The sequence below is a fragment of the Mesoplodon mirus genome, assembly GCF_964341445.2.
Source record: "Mesoplodon mirus genome assembly, chromosome: 13".
Classification (NCBI taxonomy): Eukaryota; Metazoa; Chordata; class Mammalia; order Artiodactyla; family Ziphiidae; genus Mesoplodon; species Mesoplodon mirus.
Genome location: NC_138989.1, coordinates 38015481 through 38039878, shown reverse-complemented (window position 1 = coordinate 38039878; position 24398 = coordinate 38015481). Strand labels below are relative to the sequence as shown.

Below are 24398 nucleotides of genomic sequence, written 5' to 3'. Positions count from 1 at the left end.
AACTAGAATAAGGCCTGTGCATATCAAATCACAGAATATTAGAGAAGCAGAATCCATCAATACCTAAGCTATATGATAAGGAAACAAAATAACAACACTGCATCTAATCTGTTTTCAAATTCTGGGCCTAGATATTTTTCTCCCAATTCAAAGTTGAGAAAATGGGGGTGGGGAAGTGGGGAATGAGAACTATGGAATAAATTTCTGCAGTATAAGACAAGGAAAATAATCTCTTAAGAACTTTTTTAATAGTCTTAATCGAATACTGATTTACTGCAGGAACAGGAAGAAATTTTAGGAAGACCGTTTTTTAAAAATCTACATGTCCATCAATGGATGAATAAATGAACAAAAAGTATTTGCGTACAATGGAATACTATTTAGCCTTGAGAAGGAAGGAAATTCTTACACGTGCTACATGATGGATGAACTTGAAGATGTTATGCTAAGTGAAATAAGCTAGACACAAAAAGATAGATATTCTATGATTCCACTTACTTGAGGTACCTGAAATAGTACCTCATTCATAGAGTACTATGAATAGTACAAATTCATAGAGATGAAAAGTAGAATAGTTGTTGCCAGGGGCTGGGGGAAGGGGGTATGGGAAGCTGGTGTTTAGTGGGTACAGGATTTCAGTTTGGGAAGCTGGGAAGTTCTGGAGATGGTTGGTGGTGATGGTTGTACAACAATGTGAGTATATTTAATACCACTTTTCTGTACACTTAAAAATGGTTAAAGTGGTAAATTTTAAGTTATATATATATGTTTACTACAATTAAAAAATGCTCCCAAGGGCTTCCCTGGTGGCGCAGTGGTTGAGAGTCCGCCTGCCGATGCAGGGGACATGGGTTCGTGCCCTGGTCTGGGAAGATCCCACAAGTCGCAGAGCGGCTGGGCCCATTAGCCATGGCCGTTGAGCCTGCACGTCCGGAGCCTGTGCTCTGCAACAGGAGAGACCTCAACAGTGAGAAGCCCGTGTACTGCAAAAAAAAAAGCTCCCAAATCTATAAAAAGAACAAGTCAGTCACACAAGAAACTATATAGTATATTGTTTCATTTCTATGAAATTCTAAAACATGAAGAACTAATCTATGGTGATAGGAATCAGAATATAGATTAACCTTGCTGAGGTGTTTATAGGGAGGGGAAATGAGGAACTATTTGGGAGTGTTAAAAGTGTTCTATAATAGATTTGGTGGTGTTCACACAGTTGTATACATATATAAAACTCCACTGACTTGTACACTTAAGATTTGTGCATTTTACTAGATCTAAGTTATATGTTTAAAAAAAAAAACCCATGCCTATGAAATACGAATAGGGTATTAAAAAAGAAAGAGCAGTCTAAATTGAAATGAAAACAGACTAAGGTGAAAAGAAAACAGGGTAGAAAAGTCTTTAAGGAAACCAAGATTTTAAAATGCAGTAACTCAAATAAAATCCATTCTGGAGGTCATATATAGCCGACTCTTCAGGGCAGCAAATCAAATCAGTGTTTCAGAAGACAAACTTGAGAAGCTTTCCCAGAATGTAGAAGAAAAGAACAAAAAGAAATAGAGATAAGGAAGACAAAGATCCTAGGTATTGATAATAGATGTTCCAAAAGAAGATGAGATAAATGAAGCATATGCAATAAACTAATATATAAGAAAATTTCAGTGAGGTGAAGGAAGACCTTAGTCTTTTCAGAAGTTCCCTCTTCCAGAAAAAATTTATGATAAGAGATCCACCCCTGGGATTATCCCAGTGAAGTTTTTGAATTTCAGAAATACATAAAGAATCCTGCAAGAGTTAAGCAAGAAAATATTGACTATAAAGTAGCAAAACACAGGTTGGTCTTTTACTTTTCTTCAGCAGCACTAAGTCTAAAAAAAGATAGTGGAGTACACTTAAAGAATTTTAGGGCAAAGGTTTACGAACCAAAAAACTGTATCTATCCATGTTGTCATTGATGTGTGAAGACAACAGACACGCTTAAAGATGTGCTAGATCTCACCTAAATATTCTTCATTTTAAAATTATTTAAAGTTTTAAACGTGTCACGGGTATGAAACAGACAGTGAGGGGAATATAGTCAGTAACTATGTAATATCTTTATATGGTGTCATATTATAACTAGATTTATCATGGTGATCAGTTTGAAATGAATAGAAATATTGAATCACTATGTTCTGTAACGGAAACTAACAGTGTTGTAGGTCAATTATACTTCAAAAATCAACCAACCAACCAACTAACTCATAGAAAAAGAGATCAGATTTGTTGTTACCAGAGGCAAGGGGTGAGGCAGGTGGGAACTGGATGAAGTCATTCAAAAGGTACACATTTCCAGTTATAAGATAATAAGTACTAGGGATGTAATGTGCAACATTATAAATATAATTAACACTGCTGTATGTTATATTTGAAAGTTGTTGGGATTTCCCTGGTAGTCCAGTGGCTAAGACTCTGCACTCCTAATGCAGGGGCCCTGGGTTAGATTCCTGGTCAGGGAACTAGATCCCACATGCCGCAACTAAGAGTTTGCAAGCCGCAACTAAAAAAAAGATCCCACACTCAGCGGCGAAGATCCCAAGTGTGGCAACTAAGACCTGGCACAGCCAAATAAATAAATAAATAAATATTTGGGACTTCCTTGGTGGCCCAGTGGTTAAAACTTCGCCTTCCAATGTGGGAGGTGCAGGTTCAATCCCTGGTTGGGGAATTAAGATCCCACCTGCCTCCTGGCTAAAAAACCAAAACATAAAACAGATGTAATATTGTAACAAATTCAATAAAGACTTTAAAAATGGTCCACATCAAAAAAAAAAGTTGTTAAGAGAGTAAATCCTAAGAGTTCACAAGAAAAAAAAATTTGTGTGTGTGTCTTTAACTTTGTATCTATATGAGATGACATGTGTTCTCCTAACTTATTGTGGTCATCATTTCATGATGTACATAAATCTAATCATTATCTGTAGTTATACAGATAAACTTATACAGTGCTATATGTCAACTTCATGTCAATTAGAACTGGAAGAAAAAAATAAAATAATTTAAGGTTTTACTTTAGACCACTCAAAAATGAGTAAAAATTAAAGTGCAAGAAAACAAATTCTCTACAAGGACTGGAAGCAAATATGGAAGTTAAAAATACAGAAGTAAATCTAAATGTTAGTTATAATTTAGCTACAAACCTGAAGATAACATTGTAAAACTCGAAAGGAAAGATTATAGGTTTTTGTGTGTTTTTTTTTTGCGGTACGCGGGCCTCTCACTGTTGTGGCCTCTCCCGTTGCGGACCACAGGTGTGGCCTCTCCCGTTGCGGACCACAGGCTCCGGACGCGCAGGCTCGGCGGCCATGGCTCATGGGCCCAGCCACTCCGCGGCATGTGGGATCCTCCCGGACCGGGGCACGAACCCGTGTCCCCTGCATCGGCAGGCGGACTCTCAACCACTGTGCCACCAGGGAAGCCCCCTATAGTGTTTTTTTGTTTGTTTGTTTGTTTTTTTGCGGTACGCGGGCCTCTCACTGCTGTGGTCTCTCCCGTTGCGGAGCACAGGCTCCGGACGCGCAGGCCCCGCGGCCACGGCTCACGGGCCCAGCCGCTCCGCGGCACGCGGGATCCTCCCATACCGGGGCACGAACCCGTGTCCCCTGCATCGGCAGGCGGACTCCCAACCACTGTGTCACCAGGAAAGCCCTGTGTGTGTGTGTGTGTGTGTGTGTGTGTGTGTGTGTGTGTGTGTGTGTGTGTGTGTGTGTGTGTGTGTGTGTGTGTGTGTGTGTGTGTGTGTGTGTTTTAATTTTATGGTTACCTTCCATTTATGGGAAGTGATTCTGTTTCTCCATCTTCTTTTTTGTTGTTTTTTTGGTTGTTTGTTTTTGGTTTTCCATATTCTATAATGATGCAAGGTTTCCTTCTTAAGCTTAAATTAATTTACTTTTAAAGTTACATTTTAAAAGTGACACAATTTAAGAAAAATGATAAGTAAATAAAAGCACATCATAGAAGATATAAAATTAGTATTTGACTGATGTGAATTGGTGAATGGAAAGATACTGTCCTAAAATGATAAAGAATATTTATTTTAATCAAAATTAACATCATGCTTAAAGATGAATTATCTCTGTGGAAAACTGGTGAAGGACAATGATACCTGTCATCTACCTCTATTGCTGTGGCCAAGACAATGAGACCTGAAATAGATGTGAGATATGATTACTGGTGAGAAAGAAACCCAATCATCATTATTTAGAAATCTATGATATTTTATCAAATCTATGATTTGCTCTTTTTCACATTTTAATCTCTCCAAAATTGAGATACATCTCAGAATTAGTGGTTTGTCACAGTTTATCAATGTCCCTCCTTTTGGTAGCATGTAAAATAATTATGTATCTTATAATTGGTTATGTCATACACTCACTGAAATTTGGTAGTTATCAATATATATTTAAGAGTTTCAAAACAATTAAGAAAATTTTATAGACCCAATAGCAGTTCAGCAAAATGGCTTGGTAAAAGACACTAAATATATCAAATTCAATAATGCTCCTTTATATCAATAATCATGAAATAATCAGAAAAAGGTCCTGTTCAGAACAGCAACCAACATTTTAGAATACCCAGAAATAATCCCAGTGAGAAATATGTGTTGCTTAGGTGATAAAATCTATAAAACATTGTCAAGAAACATTTAAAAATTTTTTTAATAAATAAAAGTTACTGATTTTTGAACTGGAAGATGGAATATCATAAAGTATTCTTTCTAAGTTGTTATAAATTTAAAATATTTTCAGTTAAAATAATAATTGAATGGAGTATAGAGTGAGGAGGCACTTGAAAAGTTATTCTGAAACTCATATGTAAGAATAACTGGTTAAAATAGCTTAGGAAATTATTTTAAAAGAAAAGTAGCAAAGGAGGAATAGCTTTTCTGGGCTATTAAAACACACCACGTTAACTATAGTTATATTATTATGCTGGTAGACTTAATATATCCACAATGAAATACAATAGTTTGGGAATAAGTATAGTTAGATATTATAATTAATGTATGATAGTGAGAGTAACATAATAAGGAAAGACAAGTTAATTTAATAAACGATGTTGACAGAATTGTTCAGCGATTTGAAAAAATACAATTAGATTCTCACCTTATTCAATATATCAAAATACATTTTAGTTGGAATTAAAAAAAATATACAGAAAGCAAGCCATGGTGAGGGTTCGGAAAAGAGACAAAAGAAAATAGAAATATATATCAAACTTTTGGAAGGTGGGAGGACTTTCTAAATTAAAAATAATAAAATAAATTCCTTTAAAATATCATGGATTTGACAGAATTTTTTTTTTTTTTTTTTTGCAGTACGTGGGCCTCTCACTGTTGTGGCCTCTCCCGTTGCGGAGCACAGGCTCCGGACACGCAGGCTCAGCGGCCATGGCTCACGGGCCCAGCCGCTCCGCGGCATGTGGGATCTTCCCAGATTGGGGCACGAACCCGTGTCCCCTGCATCGGCAGGCGGACTCTCAACCACTGCGCCACCAGGGAAGCCTTTGACAGAAATTTTTAAAGTATATATTTTAATTGACAAAATACACTCAAAATGTTTAAATAAACAATAAATTGGTAAAATTTTTCAATTCTAAAATAAAAGTTAGTATCCTTAAGACATATGCATACCTACATATATACACATACATACATATATATTCATATTTATGCTCATAAAAATCAGTAAGAAAAATCCTAAGGCCCCATTGATGAATAGGCACAAATCATAAATTAATTCCTAGAAAAAGAAAAACAACTAATTAACAACACATGGCAAAGTATTTAACCTTGTAGTAATCAAAGATATGCAAATTAATACAACAATGAGCTAAGATGTTAATAACGACACATCCAGTGCCAGGGAGAGGATGATAAAAAGGGACATAGGGCTTCCCTGGTGGCGCAGTGGTTGAGAGTCCGCCTGCCGATGCGGGGGACACGGGTTGGTGCCCTGGTCCGGGAAGATCCCACATGCCGCGGAGCGGCTAGGCCCGTGAGCCATGGCCGCTGAGCCTGCGCGTCCGGAGCCTGTGGTCCGCAACGGGAGAGGCCACAACAGTGAGAGGCCCGCGTACCGCAAAAAAAAAAAAAAAGGGACATAAACATAAATAGCTGGAGTGTAAACTTGCATTGCTATTTGAAAAACAATTTGGCAAAATTATCAAAAGTGTTTAAAATGCTTTGGCCCATTTCTAAGAACCATTTCTTTTTTTGTTTTGTTTTGGCTGTGTTAGGACTTCATTGCTGCGGGTGGGCTTTCTCTAGTTGCAGCGAGCAGGGGCTACTACTCTTCATTGCGGTGTGCGGGCTTCTCACTGCAGTGGCTTCTCTTGTTGCAGAGCATGGGCTCTAGGTGCGCGGGCTTCAGTAGTTGTGGCACGCAGGCTCATTAGTTGTGGCTCATGGGCTCTAGAGCTCAGGCTCAGTAGTTGTGGTGCACTGGCTTAGTTGCTCCACGGCATGTGGGATCTTCCCAGACCAGGGGTCGAACCCATATCCCAGGCAATGGCAGGCAGATTCTTAACCACTGTGCCACCAGGGAAGTCCCTGAGAAGCATTTCTAAGGAAATAATTCTCAATTAAGAAAAAACTTTATAATATAAAATTTAAAAAAATTTTAAAGGGAAAAAATCCAAAAAACGTTTATCAACTATACTCCAATATAAAATAAAAAATTTTTCAAAAGGGAAAAAAATCAAGGAAAAAGAAAAAAAAAGAAAAAACTTTATGCAGAAGGATGTTTATAGTAGCATTATTTATAGTAATGGTTAAAGAAACTATGGTAAATTTCTGGAATGGAATATTATGCAGGTATTAAAAGTTATGCTTAAGGTAATTATGCTTATACAAACCATTATGTAAGCTGAAAAAAAAACAGTATATAAGAATTGCACATACAGCATACAAAACAAACAAACCTTTGCAGGGGACAAATAATGATTAAAAGAAAACCTACAAAATTGTCAGTAGTGATTGTAATTGAGTGGTGGGAATATGGGTGAATTTTGTTCTTACTTTTCCATATTTCCCAAAATCTTAAAAATAAGCGTGTACTATTTTTATAATGGAAGAAAAACATGATTATTGCTTTAAAAGTCCTAGACTATGCCTTAGGGAATGCATGAAGCAGCAATGACAAGAACACATAAACAAGAGCATATGTATAAATTCAACTAGCAGAGCACTAACACTGTCTGCAAATAAAAAGGGGTAAGGTTTATAAAGGGTCTTGGTTATTAAGAAAGAATATAGAGAGTGTACATGGGTGATATTTATATGCTGATGGGTGAACATGAGGAATCAGTGCCTCTCTTCAAGTTACAGGGATTTTAGAGAAGATGTTATATTTCAGGAGGTCTTTGAATGATGAAAGAGAGGGGGAAATGGTGAAACGTCAGATACACATTTTTCTGTTTCCACGTGTTTGGCATGGAAGTCTTTTTTCTTTTTTTAAACGTCTTTATTGGAGTATAATTGCTTTACAGTGCTGTGTTAGTTTCTGCTGTATAACAAAGTGAATCAGCTATATGTATACATATATCCCCATATCCCGGCATGGAAGTCTTAAAGTTGAGACTGAGATGAGTGATAAAAGTCGTTATGGAAAAAAAAAAAAGGGAATTAGATATTGAGCGAGAGTCTGTTACTGCCAAAAAAGGCAATTCACCAATGTAACAGCCCTAAAGAGGAAGATGTAAGTACCTAAAAAGCAATGGGCTAGAAAACACACAATTGGGACTCAGTGGGGAGCTGCTGGGTGGGAGGGGGAAATTTGGACAGGAGGCTTTTGCAAAAACTGAAAAAGAGTATGTGACCAACTATGTACATCTGTTATTATCTCCTTGATCTGGGCTTTCCTCTCTTACTATGGTCATGCATGCACCATCTCAGGGGTTCCACAAACCTAACAGTCTCCACCCTTGGAAGGAATTGTAACATCAGATATTTACATGCTTGGGCTTGTGAGTGTGGGAACAGAAGGGTCCCCAAGATGGCAATAACATAAAGCAGGGAAGTAACTGTTTTACAGAAATCTGTTTCCTTCTATTTTTCCATTCTGTTTCTAGGGTCAATGCAAGTATTTTTGCAGTTGAATGGAATAGCAGCTTCTAAGAAATAAAAAACAGATGTTAGAGGAAGGCATTCCAGGGTGAGTCAGGAGAAGCCCTTAAGGGCACCCTGTGCTCATGGCTGGTCTTACACTTTTCCTTGCGGTAATCTTGATAGATGCCACATCCCCAACTGCCTAGGCACCACCTAGGCTATAGTAGATGTAAACATGTCAAACTACATTGACTTCCAAGCCTGAATATCCTGTGGAAAGAAAAAGAAAGCTTGGCTCATCTCAAGAGCACTCCTAAGTAATGGAACATATTCTTCCTGATTCACTTCACAAATCTAGAAAAATATGTACATATAAACTACTTTGAGGGTAAATATTCATCATATAAAACCAACCTCTTAAAACAGAACTGAACCTAAATTTTCACAACTTTTTGTTTACTAAAGTTGTTCAGAATCAAGTGAAGTTGTTCCACACTAAAAAAAAAAAAATAATAAAGTAATGCCCTTTTGGAAAGTTATATGAAATATAACAAGTATCATACTTTCTTGGAAATGTTAACTACAGTTTCTGTAGGAACTTAGCCACATAACCTTCTTAACACATTTGTGGTATGCATTTTAAAAAAATTTCTTTAACATCTTTGTTGGAGTATAATTGCTTTACAATAGTGTGTTAGTTTCTGCTTTATAACAAAGTGACTCAGCTATACATATACATATATCCCCATATCTCCTCCCTCTTGTGTCTCCCTCCCCTCCCTATCCCACCCCTCCAGGCTGTCACAAAGCACCCAGCTGATCTCCCTGTGCTATGCGGCTGCTTTCCACTAGTTATCTATTTTAAATTTGGTAGTGTATATATGTTGTGGTATGCATTTTTGAAATTACATGCAATTTATGGCACCAAATTACAATTGATATGTAACTTACAGCGTGTACCTGAATTTTTGGTACATTTTTAAGACAGAATAGATGTGACTATGCATTGAGAAAATATAAAAATATATGTGAAAATGTGTTTATATGGGAATATGGTAACTTTATAATATTTTTTAAAATCTGGAAGCATTCTTTAATTTGATCAAAAAGCTTTTACATTTCTTTTGTACAAAGGTTTGTTGAAGTAAAGACAATAAGCATGAGTTAATTTGTCATTCCTTTACAACACTTCATTGTGGACCACTTCCTTGTATAGTGGTGATATAAAACAAGTATAAAAGGTACTCTCAATAGATGTCTGTATACACATTTAACTATGAATATTTTTTTTCCCTGAAATCCAACCATTTTGGTTATTTAATGTTGAGAAACTACCCCAAAATTTAGAAGCTCAAAGTAAAAACCATTTTATTATGTGTTCATGATTCTGATGTGTGGGCAGTGCTTGGAGGGATTAGCTTGTCTCTGTTCCCTGTGGTGTCATCTGGGGCATTTCAAATGGCTGGGGACTGCTGGAATGGCTTGATGTGGGTCATAAGTCTGGAGTCTCTATTCTCAAGGTTTGCTGGATTCCTCAGTCATCCTCCATCTGATTTATTCTTGTGTTTAGTTAGCTTGGGTTTCCTCACACCATGGTGATCTCAGTTTAGTTGGGCTTCCCAGAGCACTAAATGCTTAGTTGCCAGGCAAACTCACAAAGTTTAGGCTTGTTACTGGCACAGTGCCATTTTTGCTGCATTTTATTGGTTAAAGCAGGTCATAAGGCCCCAGACCAGATTCAGTGTGGGAGGGTACTCCAGGAGGGCATGAATACTGGAAGACAGGGTTCTTTGGGGACCATCCTTTGAGGCTAGCTACTACATCAATGTTTATGAAAGAAATTCCATTAACATTAAACAGAATCAATTTCCTACGAAATAACCAAAAGCAAAGGAATGCTCAACTTGTCTTTCACTATACACAAGTCTACACACAAATCTTTCTACTTTTTCCATGATCTCTCCCAAATATGCCTCATTCAGATTCTTTCAGCACCACAGTCTCTTCATTAGGTCCTAGCATGAATCTCATATAAATTAAACACTTCCAGATGTTTGAATTCTAAAAACCAGAAAAATTAACATACAACTAATTTAATCTATATATTTGCTTAAGTTGCCAACTTTGTAATTTTAAATTTCCAAGTGAAAAACATTAAAAAAACTGTACCATTTACTATTACTCTTGCTTCTTAAAGGAAAATACATTTAGTTTTTTAAAAAAGTAGTCAAGAGAATTTCAGATTGAAAGACAGTCTTAAAGTAGAACAGCTTCCTTTATGAACAACTCCACCAAGGATGGCCACTGGTTCTTGGACCCAGTGTTTGGGAACCTCTAGTCAAGCCACTGTTATTGAACACTACCAAGATCCTTTTTATTCACACCTTTCTAAAATCATTTCACATCTTTCCCTAGGGACTGTAATCATATTGCTCACATTGTAAATTTTATAATTTCCTGTTTTAGATGGAATCATTTAAATCTGTGTGATGTAAATAATACAGTTGTGAAATAATACTACTTGTTATTGTATTAGGATTGGATATTGTTAGCATACTCAGCAGTTAAGAGTGGGGATTCTGGAGTCAGACAGCCTCTGTTCCGACGTGGGTCTGTCATGACCTTGAGCAACTAACGTATCTTTCTGCACCTCAGTTTCCCCATCTACAATGTAGGTATAACTATAGCAGAGTACTTTTGAAGTTTTAATGAGATATTATATATGGAATAGTGCCTAACACATGGTAAGCACTCAGTATGTGTAATTAATGTTATATTCTTACTATATTTATACATGGTATCAGTAGTTTGCAATTGTACTTAGGATTCTAGTATATACTTTAAGGGTGATTTCAAATATCCACAATACTTTTAAAGAAACTAGTAACAATTAGACAATAGAATTTTAAAGTTGGAAAGGAACTTTAATGTCATATGATTCTACTCTATTACAGGTGAGGACTTTTAAAAAACAAAAACATTGATACAGAATCCAGCTATTTTATGGTAAAAGATAGTGGGGGGTTACCATCATCAGATTAGCCTTGTAGATCAGTAAAATATATAGGCCACACCTATACTTCTAGTAGCTTTGCCAGATGGGCTTTCAGTCCCACTTATATTTATAAGTGCCACTCAATTCTTGTCTTAGATACCTGCATTTTTTTAAGTGTCCAAGTGGAAAGCAGCATAATGCTCACAGTTCTCTGAGAAACAACAAAATTCCTAAGACTACCTAAAAATGGTAATAAAAAAGGACAAGCATGGTTTAGGAAATTTATTTTAGGGCAACTGCCAGATTTATTTTAAGCCCTATGCTTAAAAATAAATTTAATTCACATGACTGGCTTAAAATACTGAAGCCAGGAAAAGTCACTGCAAAAGCATTTAATGAAATACCTGAATTTTGTCTAGTTCTCGTCCTTGACACGATTTTTGTGAAGACTTACTTCCTATCTTGATTTATACAGTGGATTTTACATCTAAATATTTCTTGTATCTAACACAGTGAAAACAGAATGCACATTTTTCAAACAACAGAACATTTTCCTAACCTCTGACTCACAACAGAAAGTTGGTGGACTGTTCAGATGCTGTACAGTGCTTTTTATATAAAGACAATTGGTTCATCTGTAGCATTCTCCAGTGTGGGGTAAAACATCCACATTTTCTATTTTTAGCAATCTTTTATTTGACCTATGAGTAAAACTGAAGATTGATTAGAAATGAATTAAGGTAGATGTCCTGCTGAAAGCAGTGACAATCATTACTTTATCAGCAGATTGGATAACACGGCTCACCCTCTCTCACACTACAGTCAATGAAGCAATTGAATTAGGAGGAAATGGCCATTACTTTCATGTTCTACTTTAGTCTGGTAAAATCACTATTCTAAGTTTCACTGAATGTTTTGAAATCGAAATGGCAGGATTACACATCAAGAAGAGAACTATAGTGGGAGTGTTAATAGTGTGAGACAGCTAGTATGAATAACTTAAAAAATATTGATTTGTTTCCTGAGATTATTATTATTTTTTTAAACTAAATTGAGCTTGACTTCTATTGACCATATCTTCCGGAGTCAATAGTTTAAAGCTCCCCTGATACACACGCTCGCTTTAAGAGGGTCATGTACTGCACTGCGTCGTAATTTTCCCATGGAAGCAAAGACGGGTTAAACGACATGGGGTTCACGGAGGGCCGACGATGAAGCACTACTGAAGACCAGACTCCGCTGGCGCTAAAACGCTGGTCCCTGCCGGCGAAAAGGCATCTTGCCTTAAAAAAAAACAAAAAAACAAAAAAAACTATCTCCAAAATAACAATAACAAGCACCCTTTCTCGCTAGAATTCTCCTGATGGCTGCAGCCCAGAGGAAGCAGAGCTGGGGCAGCGGCCAGGACGCCACCAGAGGCAGCGAGAGGTCCTCTTCGGCGTGGACACCCACAACCGCTTCCCGAGCCGGCTTAGCTGCTCAATGCTTGCCGGAGCGAGGGCGGTGCCGCCCGCCGCGCCCTGTCAGCTCCTCCCCGCTGCCAGCCTTCCCAGGCAGCCTGCGAGGCCCCGGGGGCGCCCCGCCTTCCGCCCCGCCCGGCCCAGCCTGGCCCTGCGGAGGCGTCCGAGTGCGCGCGCGCGCGGCGCGGGCCCGGTTCCCCTTCCGAACGTCCGCGCCCCGCATGCGCAGTCGGCGCCGGCGGTCTCCGTTTGTTTGAACAGGAAGGCGGACATATTAGTCCCTCACGGCCCCCCTCGCCCCACCCCCCCAAGCACTCGCCGCGCGACTCGCCCTTTCGCCAGCCCGGGCCACAGCGCCTCCCAGAAGCTCCCCCAGCCGCAGCCGCCGGGACCGGACTCTCGTCTCCCTCACTGCCCCCTCTCCAGCCCGTCCTCTCCCAAGTCTCCATCGGGCACCGACCTCGCCCTGCCCCGCCGGACACCGCAGCAGCAGCCCCGGCAGCGCCGGGACAAAATGGGAGACTGAGGCTATCCTGCGGGGACCAGCTCTTGGCTGAGGCGGATCGGTGCGTCGGGCCGGGCCAAGTGGATCCGGGGATGCAGGGCTAGACCGTCTCCAGCGCCTCAGAGAGGAGCGGGCCCGGCCCGGGGCCCGAGCGGCGGCGGCGGCAGCGGCAGCTGGCACAGCTCCGCGCCCGCCCTTCGCTTTCGCCTTTCCTCTTCTCCCTCCCCTGCTGCCCGGAGGAGTCTCCACCCTGCTTCTCTTTCTCTCCTCCCTCCTGCCCATCTCGGGACCGGGAGCCCTCCATGGCGAAGGCGGCCGGGGCCCGCTAGGCTGAAGCACTTCGCCGGAGCGACGAGGCTGGTGGCGACGGCGCTGTCGGCTGTCGTGAGGGGCTGCCGGGTGGGATGCGACTTTGGGCGTCCGAGCGGCTGTGGGTCGCCGTCGCCCCCGGCCCGGGGTCTGGAGAGCGGAGATCCCCTCAGTGAGGGGGAGGAGGGGGAACCGGGCGCACCTGGTGACCCTGGGGTTCCGGCTCCTCCGCCCCGCGGCCGCGAACCCACCGCCGGAGGAAGTTGGTTGAAATTGCTTTCCGCTACTGGTGCTGGTACGAGGGTATTGTCACAGTAGCAGCAACATGTCGACTGGGGACAGTTTTGAGACTCGGTTTGAAAAAATCGACAACCTGCTGCGGGATCCCAAATCGGAAGTGAATTCAGATTGTTTGCTGGTGAGTAGCACTGTTCTCTTTTGCTTGTTGGAGGTTCTGTATTTATTTCCTTCCTCTTGCTTTCAGTCTGGTTATCTGCAAAAGAAAGTTTCAGGTGTGCATCATCTTGGAAAACACCAAAATCTGGTGTTTTTCCTGAAGAGTCTTGGAGTACCATTGAAAGCTCATGCAGTAGCCCTATTTATCATTGGACTGGCTCTGCACTCTCTGAACTTTTAGCTCTGACTCAGTTCATCGTTACACAAAAGATACTTATAAACCTCTATCGCAGGCGATCATGTAAAAAGTTACCACGTCAAAGTCATTACTACGTATATAGTTTGTTGAATGGCGATCTTAGTAATATTAATCCTTCCTATCGGTTTGACAGTAAGGTTGGAAAAGACTGCTTTCCATTTACAGCTATTTAGCTCCTTAGGGGTTTAATTTTTAGACATGTGACAATGTAGAATCGATATTGAGGAAGTGATTTTTGAGCCAAAATGTCATAGGTGATTTGAGTCTGAGGAACTTTTTGCTGGACTATTATCCAAGATAATCCAAGATAACTGATGGTAGGTCATCACGATATTAACATCTTTTACAGTATTGTTGATTACAAAAGTACTGCACAGATATTTTGTCATAATTGCCTTTTTTGGTGGTGTTGTGCTTAACATTATAACTTTTGAAACATTCTGAGAAGTTTTTATGATATGAAAGGCCGAAACACTATTTTAAAAATTCTTCAGTGGTTGATAGCATGAATAATTAATTATCTGTAGATAACTGGAGTTCTTAAGTTTTTTCAATTTCTCCTAATACTAATAGTTGCAAACTATTTGTAAGCAAGTTTTTCTTTTACTGAACAACCAAAAGTTATGTAATAATCCTATTTTGGCCCAGACAAAACCACATTATCTTAAAAGTTTCAAGGAATATGTATATGGATAGTAATTTACAACCTTCTCAGAGAATTAATGTTAGATGTCCACAGTATTTGGGATTAAAATTAAGTGAATTAAATAATGCCATTCAGAGAAATAATACCATTTTAAAATCTCATCTTGAATCAGGAAAATGATGTAGATCATTTAAAATTAACATGCATTTCAGTTACTCTAAATACCTGTGTATATATTTTTTAACACATATGGATCTACAAGAAAGTTTCTCCCCAAAGCTTTCTAAATTACTCTAAGCATCCTTGACTGTGAAATAAGAGTTGTGGGTTGTATGTTTGAAATGTCTCACCCACATTATGGATGCTCTTCATATAGAGAAACAAAAAAGAGGGTTGATGCTTAATACAATTGAAAACATTTTATTGAATAAGAGCGGGAATTAGAGCTTATCTTTCTAGGAAGGATTTCTATGACTTTTAAGAAGTCTAATTCTTCTTTTAATATTTATCCAATTTTTGTATATCTCTTGATTTTACTTTGCTTTTTGATCTCCTTATTCCATGAAGCAGTGTTACAGGGAGGGTTTAGTAGGAGTTTTTTTGGTTTGTTTTAGTTGTCTTCTAGCCTCTTGCCGTAGCTTCATTTGGTGGGAACCTCACAAATTTATTGAAATATGGAGGATATAAGGAAATGTAAGTTATGAATTCTTTCCTTGAAAGTCCAATCTATTTCGAAAAACAAGTCCTAATCTCACACATATACACAAAAATAAAGCAAAACATTTCACAGATTGAGAAAATATGTGATAAATTTCAAATGATTGGTATAGGTAATAAACAGTCTTGGATATTGAAAGGAAGAACTCTGTGAGTTGAGAGAGCCACAGTATGCTGTATGCTGGATGGATAGGATTTAGATAGAGGGTAGTCAAAGGGGGAGTGGAAGATAACATGAACAGAGGGTGAAAACATGACGGGCTAGCACATGCTAGGGGAACAGAAGATAAAGTTGGAAGGATAGATTGGGGTTAGAGTGTGGAGGATTTGATTGCTAGGCTAAGGAGTTTAGATTTTATTCAGTATGTTGTGGCTATTAAATATTTATAAACAGGACTGTGCTAGGGTGAATGAAGATGAATGTGGTAGTTGTGTGCAGGATGGGTTGTGTGGAAAGAGACTGGAGATGGGGTGAGATTTGAAGTTTTTAAAAAAATTATTGTAATAGTCCAGCACTGATTGAAGCTCAAAATTGGGGCATTAGAATGGGGAAGGAGAGTTGATGGAATTTGATTGGCAGGGTTGGGGAGAAGGGGCAACCAAGAAGAATAGTTAGATGACTAAAAATTTTAAGCCTGGGTTATAGGGAGACTGGTGAAAACAAATCAGGTTTGGAAATCGCTTGGGAAGAATTGGCAACAGATAAATTCAGTTTTTTTGTTGTTGTTTGTTCTTATTTTTTGTTTTTTAAAAGAACTTTTTTTTGGTAAATTCAGTTTTATATTTGTTGTGTTTGAGGGGATAGTAGGACAACCACAAAGACATCTGTAGACTAGATCTGTAGATCTGTAGACTATTGGAGATATGAAACTGAGCTCATAATTAAAGATAAAAGTTTGGAAATCATTTGCACACAGATGCAAGTTGAAACTGATACAATGATAAAAGGGTAAAGAACAAAGAGGAAGAGTCAAGAAAGTAGGCAGGTAGTCATGCCCTCTCAGAGTTAGGACAGCCAAGTATCTTGGAGCCCAAGACCTAAAAGAACATAGTCAACAGACATATTCCCCCATCCCCTTTTTTCTGTTGAGTTCCATAATTGCTTATTGATAGCTGTTGAAATTTTATTATATTAATCTGAACTTGGTAAAGATTGAATTTTTCTTTGGAGGCAGAACCCTTTTTCCAGTTTTGTAGCATATAACATGAATTTTCTTTGCATGATTATTTTATGTTTATCATCAAACATTCATTCATTTATTCAACCATGCAGAATGACCTACCAGGCAGCTTCATCTTTTTCAGTGAGTCTGTTTTTACTCTTCCCTGTCTGGACTTTGGACATCTCATGTATTGTAGGAACAATACCCTTTTTAAATTGATTGACTTTCCCTATTATTTTGGCCTTTGTTGCTTTATTTAGCTGATACTTATTGAGTATGTATTATGTGCCATGTGCAACACTCAAGTTCTAATATTTTTTTGGTAATCTCAGAAAATAAAGTTGTCAAATTATGTTTTCTTGACTAGACCTACTCTTTTTTTAAAAAATTTAATTAATTAATTAATTTATTTATTTTTGGCTGCCTTGGGTCTTCGTTGCTGCCTGTTGATTTTCTCTAGTTGTTGTGAGCGGAGGCTACTCTTCATTGCGGTGCGGGGGCTTCTCTTTGTGGTGGCTTCTCGTTGTGGAGCACGGGCTCTAGGCACGCGGGCTTCAGTAGTTGTGGCTCGTGGGCTCTAGAGTGCAGGCTCACTAGTTGTGGTGCACGGGCTTAGTTGCTCCGCGGCATGTGGGACCTTCTCGGCCCAGGGCTTGAACCCCCTGCATTGGCAGGCGGATTCTTAACCACTGTGCCACCCGGGAAGCCCCTGGCATAAGTCTTTTAAACCACCTCACCCACAAAGAAAACAGCTTTTTTTGTTGAGTATTAGTAGTTATAAAATAATGTAGCTGGGAGAAGCCCTGATAAATGATTTCTTCAACTTTTTCTTGGACACATAATTTATTTTAAAAACCAGGTAAGCCCATTTTTCATATTGCAAATGTAAATGCTAAAATAGTCTGCAGATGCTAAAGTAATACGGTACCTATTCACTCGTTTCCTAGATCATCCAAATTATTCAACGTTGGTTTTCTGTAAGTCAGATTCTTTCCAGTGTCCAAATGGTTCTCTTACTGTCCATGTTATAGTTTATAATGATTATCAAGAGCTGTTTTTCTTTTTCCAACTTTTTTTTTTAAACTTTAGAATTATTTTATCTAAGGTTTGTTAACAATTTTTCAATAGTTTTGGATACCTCTGAAAACAGTAAGGAATGGAGTTTAATTAACGTTTATTTTTCCAGAGGCAAAAATGCCTATAATTTGTAAACTAAAAAGGAAAAACAAAGGCAGGTGAGTGGGAAGGTTAGGTATATATTTGTCTTGAAGTTTGACATACATTTCTTGAAAATAAAGCTGACTGTAGCATCTTTTTTTTTTAGTTTTTGTTTCTGACCTTTTTTTTCTAGTTTTATTTAGTTGGTGGAGGCGTAGCAATGAGTGCGTGGCATAGAGGGAAGGCAAGCAATAATAGATGAACAGTGCATACTGAGTTCCAACACTGCTGTCCCCTTTGTACGTATTTGCTGCTACTGTCATTCATTAGTCTTTCAGAATGTAGAAGGCAAATGTAAATGAAGTTTTGAGTTTTTCCTCTTTAAATTCTCTTTTTCTGGGCTTCCTTGACCTAGTGCTTTTCCATCTTTACATTGCTGACTTCTTTTTCCTTCAGCCTCAGTCTTTGGCCCGTAATACTTAGCTTTCTCTTCACCTGTCTTGGAGAATTCATCCATTCTTATATCTTCAGCTGCTGTCATCTCTGTACCCATGATATCCAGGTCTTTATTTTTTAGTCTTTTTGCTGTTTTTGAATCCTAAATACCTGACTGCCTATTAGGCATCTCTACTTGGATGTCATATTTTTACTCAAATTACTAATATTCCAAAATAAGCTTCATGTCACATAACTTGCCTGTTTTGTCATTAACACTGCTAGTGTGCCTGTCACTCAAATGGAACTTTTGTTGTGTACTTTAACTTTGACAATCCTAGGTCACATGTTGGATTATTTCAAAAGATTGTGGCTAGCATTCTAGATTCTAGATTATTGCTGTATAGTCCCTCTGTGTGTCCTGCCAGTTGCATTGATCACATTTGGGGTTATATTACTGTTGGTGGAATGAAAAGACTTGAGGTCATTAAATCTTTGGGCCTTAAAGCTATATGCTTGCTAGTGTTCATAATTCATGAGTTAATGAGTGTTACCAGTATCTGTTGCGTATCCGGTTAGTTTGGATCAGACTGTTTTGAGGTCATTCATTCAGCAAATCTTTGTGTAGGTTCTAAACGTGGATTCAAATGTAGGCTCTGTCGTGTACTTACCAGATGATTTTAGGTGAATTATTTTAACCTCTCAAAGCTTGTTTCATCTTCTGGAAAGTGGAGGGGTAATAGTACTAGATTTTCATAAAGATTAAATAATGTAGACAAAGCAATTATCACAACATGTAGCATTTAGTAAGCATTTGTTAATTGCTAACTATTATTTTTGTCATGTTTATAGTATTCCTGTTATATGCTAGTCACTGTGCTTAGGCTGGAAGTTGATATTTATTGTCTTCTCTAAGTGCAAAGTAATTTATCTGGCGCTTCAAACCATGCTTGTAAATTCATAATCCAGCTGTACTTTATTTGAAGTGTCCAAGCCAGTTGTTACTGACAATGGAGACATTTACTTGAGATTCAGTAGAATGAGGAGGGGCTTTTGGAGATTGTTTATTCATTTAGTCATGATTTATAACATACCTACTTTGTGCTAAGGGTTCAGATTGATAAAAAAGACAGTTGGGAGCTGGTTTACAGAGATTTAGTTATCTTACTGTCTTTCTGTGTGTACCTTATACGTTCACTGTTCTGTTAAACAGCCCTTCTTGCACTACAAGAACCCTGTGGGTGTATAGAGAGGTGGCTCAGAGTAATAGCTGAGACATGAATTGGGCCATTCATTAATCTCTTGAGTCAGAGCTGTTTTTAATCCAGAAGAAGGAACCACATATAATATTTTATAATGAACAAAGAGTAAATTACCAGTTTTATTTTATTTTATTTATTTATTTTTAAAATTTATTTATTTTTGGCTGTGTTGGGTCTTTGTTGCTGTGCACAGGCTTTCTCTAGTTGCAGCCAGCGGGGGCTACTGTTCGTTGCGGTGCGCGGGCTTCTCATCGTGGTGGCTTCTCTTGTTGTGGAGCACCGGCTCTAGGCTCACGGGCTCAGTAGTTGTGACTTGCAGGCTCTAGAGCGCAGGCTCAGCAGTTGTGGCACATGGGCTCAGTTGCTCCGCAGCATGTGGGATCGTCCCGGACCAAGGCTCGAACCTGTGTCCCCTGCGTTGGCAGGCGGATGCCACCAGGGAAGCCCCAATTCCCAGTTTTAGATTAGATTTTGCATAACTTTACAATTTAGTTTTATTTCACGATTTTAAGTTTTGATGTGTTTATATGGTAAAAACTAGAGATTCTGATATATGACAGAAAGGCCCACATATCAGGAAATACTACATACGGAGTTCTGTTGCTGAAGATAGTCTAGTAGCTCCCCTTCCCCATGACCATCCCCACTAAAAAAGAGGTACATCCATTAGTTTAAGCCCAGAACATAGCTGATGAATACCCCACACATGTATGTACAAGGAGGTGAACAGATACTACTGCATTTCACAATGGAAAATATTTTTTAAAATATCCGGTTAGCATGGTATAGTGAAAAGTACACTGGACTGGAAATTCAGAGCATTGGCATATCCTTGTTTTGCTGTTAACTCTCTGTGTAACCAAGTAAATCTTTTTTCTCATCTGGGCTTCATTTTCCCCAATGAAGAATTGGACCATGTAGTTGCTAATGTCCATTGTGTCTCTAAAAATTCTATGTCTTTGTTTATTATAATTCCGTAAAAACTTAAAAAGTTGTGTTATGATTTATTATTTAAGAAGGAAAATTTTAAAGTTAAGTGATTTGGGGGTAGAAGTATAAGAATAGGAACCATCTTTGGTAAGTGCTACTTTTGCAACTAGTTCTACATAGCTTTAGAAGATCATCCTAAGATAACTTTTAATTGTTATATTTGGCAGTTATTCTTTTTTGCATTTGTGACTTGTGACGTAATTGTAGGGGTTTGTGCTCTTTAAACTGAGAAAGTAGTAATTGAGTTACTTATCTGTATTTCCATTAAAATGTATACATGTACTAGTTTACTTTTCTAATGTGTCTGCCCTTCCTGTTTGTGATTGTGAGATGTAAGAGTACATTTTCATTATAGTTTCTAAACAGTTAGTAGGAACTTGAGTGTTCAAATTAACATCCAAAGTTTGATGTCTTAGGAGAGAGGTTGTCTTAAACATGTATCATATTTTAAAGCATACCCTAACCTGTGTCCCTCCTTTATTCCTATGTTTCTTTTTATTATTTAATTTTAGTCTATTGTTATTCCCATACCTTATTTATAGTCTTTATTCCATACTTTCTATACTGATTTTTCTATACTGATTTTTGGCAAGAAATTGAAATTTTATCTTAGATTGTTCCCTGGAACTAATTTTGAAATAGTGAACTACAGTTAACTCTTCTTTTTTCTCTTTGCTGTTATTCATTCATTAATGAATAATGAATTCATTTATTCAGCAAATATTTATTTGCTGTGTACTGTGTGCTAGGTGCTCTGGTAGGCACTGGGGACCCCATGGTCAGTAAAAGCAAACGGCTCTGCCTTCATGGAACTTACAGTCCCAGGAACAGGATAAGTTATGAGCAGATATGAGTGGGGTAAGGCTTGAAGGGGAGGTAAGAGATATGATCATGCATTTTCTCTTAGGTGGAGTATATTTAAAGACTTGTGGTGAATTAGTCTAAATGTATAATTTTCAGATATGTCTGTAGATTGTATGTACTGGATTCCCTTGAGGACTTGTTAAAAATGGAACCTGAGCCCATGCCCAGACAAACAAAGTCAGAATTTTGGGGGATGAGTCCTAGAATCCTGCATGAGATGTGGATTCTTATACATGGTCAAGTTTGAAAACTATGGTTAGTGGAAAAAACATGGATTTTTGTTTTGTTTGGTACTTTTATAAATGAAAAATTTCAAACATACACCAGTAGGGAAAATAGCATAGTGAACCCCCATTACTCAGATTCAGCAGTTTTCAAAATTTTGTCATACTTGCTTCATCAAACATCCTTTTTCTTGCAAAAATATTTTAAAGCAAATTCCAAATATTGTCATTTCACCCTTACATACTTCAATAAACATCTCAAAAAAATTTTTTTCTTACATTACCACAATGGCCATTATCATGTCTAACAAAATTAAAAGTACCTTGGTACCATAAACTCCCAGTTTATATTCAGATTTCTCTGGTTGTCTAAAACGATGTCTTTTTTGCAGTCGCCTTATTAGAATCTAGATTCAGACAAAGTCTACATGTTGCTTTTGTTTGTTAGGTCTTTTAAGTCTCTTTTTAATGTAGAGCAGTTTTTCCCCCATCTCCTCTATCTGCCACCCACATTGTCTTGTTGAAAAAACTAGGTCATTGGTACCATACAGTGTTTCATATTCTGGATTTTTTTTGTTTGTTTCCTTGTCATGTCATTTAGCTTGCTCCTGTATCTTCCATGTTTCCTGTAAGTTGGTAGTTAGATCTAAAAACTCGTTTTAATTATTTTGACCTTTTAGTCAGGAGCGTTTCATAGATTGTATTTTCTTTTGCATCACATCAAGAGGCATACAGTACTTGCTGACCCACGCTTTTAGTGATGCTAAGGTTGACAAGTGTGTTCAGGTGGTGACAGCCTGAATAACTTGCTTTGTAAAATCCTTTAGTATCCTTTCAGCTAATGGTTCCATCCATTTATAATTTTTAGCTGAAGCAGTTATTCATCAGGGAAAGTAAAATAATGGTTTTCTAATTATATCATTCCTTTCACATTTATTAACTGTAATTCTTCTGTTAACAGAATATAAGAATTTAAGAATTATTACTCATCGTCTATAGGGCTGTTTGCTTACCGTGAAATAGACTTCATAAAGTACAGGATAAATGCATCAGTCTTTCTCTTTATTTTTTTTTTTTTGATTCTTTTTTTTTTAAAGTTTTTATTGGAGTACAGTTCATTTACAATGTTGTGTTAGTTTCAGGTGTACAGTAAAGTGAATCAGTTATACATACATATATATCAACTTTTTTTTTTTTTTTAGATTCTTTTAGTCTTTCTCTTTAATTGCCACTTTTCAGAGTGAGGCATTTTGGAGGTTTAGTGTGCTAGACATGGCACAAATTGGGTATTTAAGGGAAATTTAAGAAAGGGACTATTTACAAATGTATAGACAGTATTTAAGGAAATCAGTAGGGGTAGTGCAGTACCATGGGACAAGTAACAGTGGGGAAAGAGCTACTACCACCTTTAGGAGGACAAGGGAAGAGAGCAATTGGAAGGGTAGCTCTATGGAGAGGGCTTTCTGGCAGGGACTGTGGTGTTTTTTGTTTTTTGTTTTTTTTGCGGTACTTGGCCCTCTCACTGTCGTGGCCTCCCCCATTGCGGAGCACAGGCTCCGGACGCGCAGGCCCAGCGGCCATGGCTCACAGGCCCAGCCACTCCGCGGCACACGGGATCCTCCCGGACCGGGGCACGAACCCGTGTCCCATGCATCGGCAGGCGGACTCTCAACCACTGCGCCACCAGGGAAGCCCGGGACTGTGGTTTTAAGTAGAGATAGAAGCATGTTGATCTGTTAGTAAGGGAACAAGGGGAATATATCCCCTGCTGTTATCGGCCTCCCTCCCTACAGTCTCCTACTGTGGTCTCCCTTTGCCTAAAAGGCTGGTATGCACAAGAACTCATTAATCTAGTCCATAAAGTTCAGCGGATAAGATATACCCAACACTTATTTATTTATTTCTCTCTTTTACTTTGTTTTTTATTTTTGGCATCATTGTGGAAACCATTAAAAAATATATTTGATGTGTTTCAGTCAATTTTTGTCATCTTTGCTATGCTCAGTTTGTCCTGTCTTTGACTAATGGGAGCCTCTTTACATTGACTCCCATCTTATTTGTCTATGATCTTAATAATCTTTGAGGGAGCTTCCTTGTTTCTTGGTGTAATAAGATGACCAGGCTCATCTTGTACATACATTTCTTGCCCCAGACTTGGAAATCAGCCGTTTAGTGGGGAACTGGATGCTAGTACTCATTACTACTGGTTGAAATTGCTTCTTATCCTTGTTTAATAATTAGGGCTGTGAAATTTTATTTTTGGAAAGAAGAAAAAATACTTTATACCAATAATTCTAGTTTCTGTTTATCATCACTTTGTATTTTTTGCTTTTACATGGAAAAATCTTAGTTCTAATAACACTAACAGAATTACACATTTGTTTGATTTCCAAGAATGTGGGTATGATATAATGAAAGAAAAACTGAATGGTTGGTGGGTGATGGTGGGTGGGGTCTGAAGTACAGAAGTGTACTCTCTAGCTGACACTGTAAATTGTAAACTGAAAAATTGTATGGCCTTGGACAGCTAATATCTACTCTCTGACTGTTGGTTTTCATTAGGAGCATAGTACAAAATTCACTAGTTGAAACCATCTCCAAACTGTCTTTAGATACGAGTGTATTTAAATTCCCAACCTTATTAAGAAATTCTGTTTTAGATATGTCTTCTATCCTTTAGTTGATTTTAAAATTTTAATACTTTAACAGTAGGACAAAGAAAATGTTTCCCTAATTTTTATCATCCACTTTAAAAGTGTTTACTCATCTCATGCTAATTGTATTTCCTTTGTTTATTTCTAGTAATATCTAGTCATGGAGGCAATATAGCATAGTGGTTGAGAGCATGAGCTTTGCAGTCAGACTGTGTGATTTTGAATCCCAACCAGGTTAGCCATTTAGTAGCCTTGTGAGTTTGGGCAAAATTCTT

At 38.3% G+C, this 24398-nt stretch overlaps 1 protein-coding gene across 1 annotated transcript in view; it reads left to right on the top strand.

Moving 5' to 3' along the window:
* Positions 1 to 13640: 13640 nt before the first annotated feature.
* The window catches only part of ROCK1 (Rho associated coiled-coil containing protein kinase 1), a 154217-nt gene continuing 143459 nt past the window's right edge, over positions 13641 to 24398 (top strand). Inside the window, exon 1 of the mRNA XM_082640433.1 lies at positions 13641 to 13773. Within this exon, the coding sequence (XP_082496559.1) occupies positions 13681 to 13773 (93 nt within the window). The 5' untranslated portion in view covers positions 13641 to 13680. The remainder of the gene's footprint in view (positions 13774 to 24398) is intronic.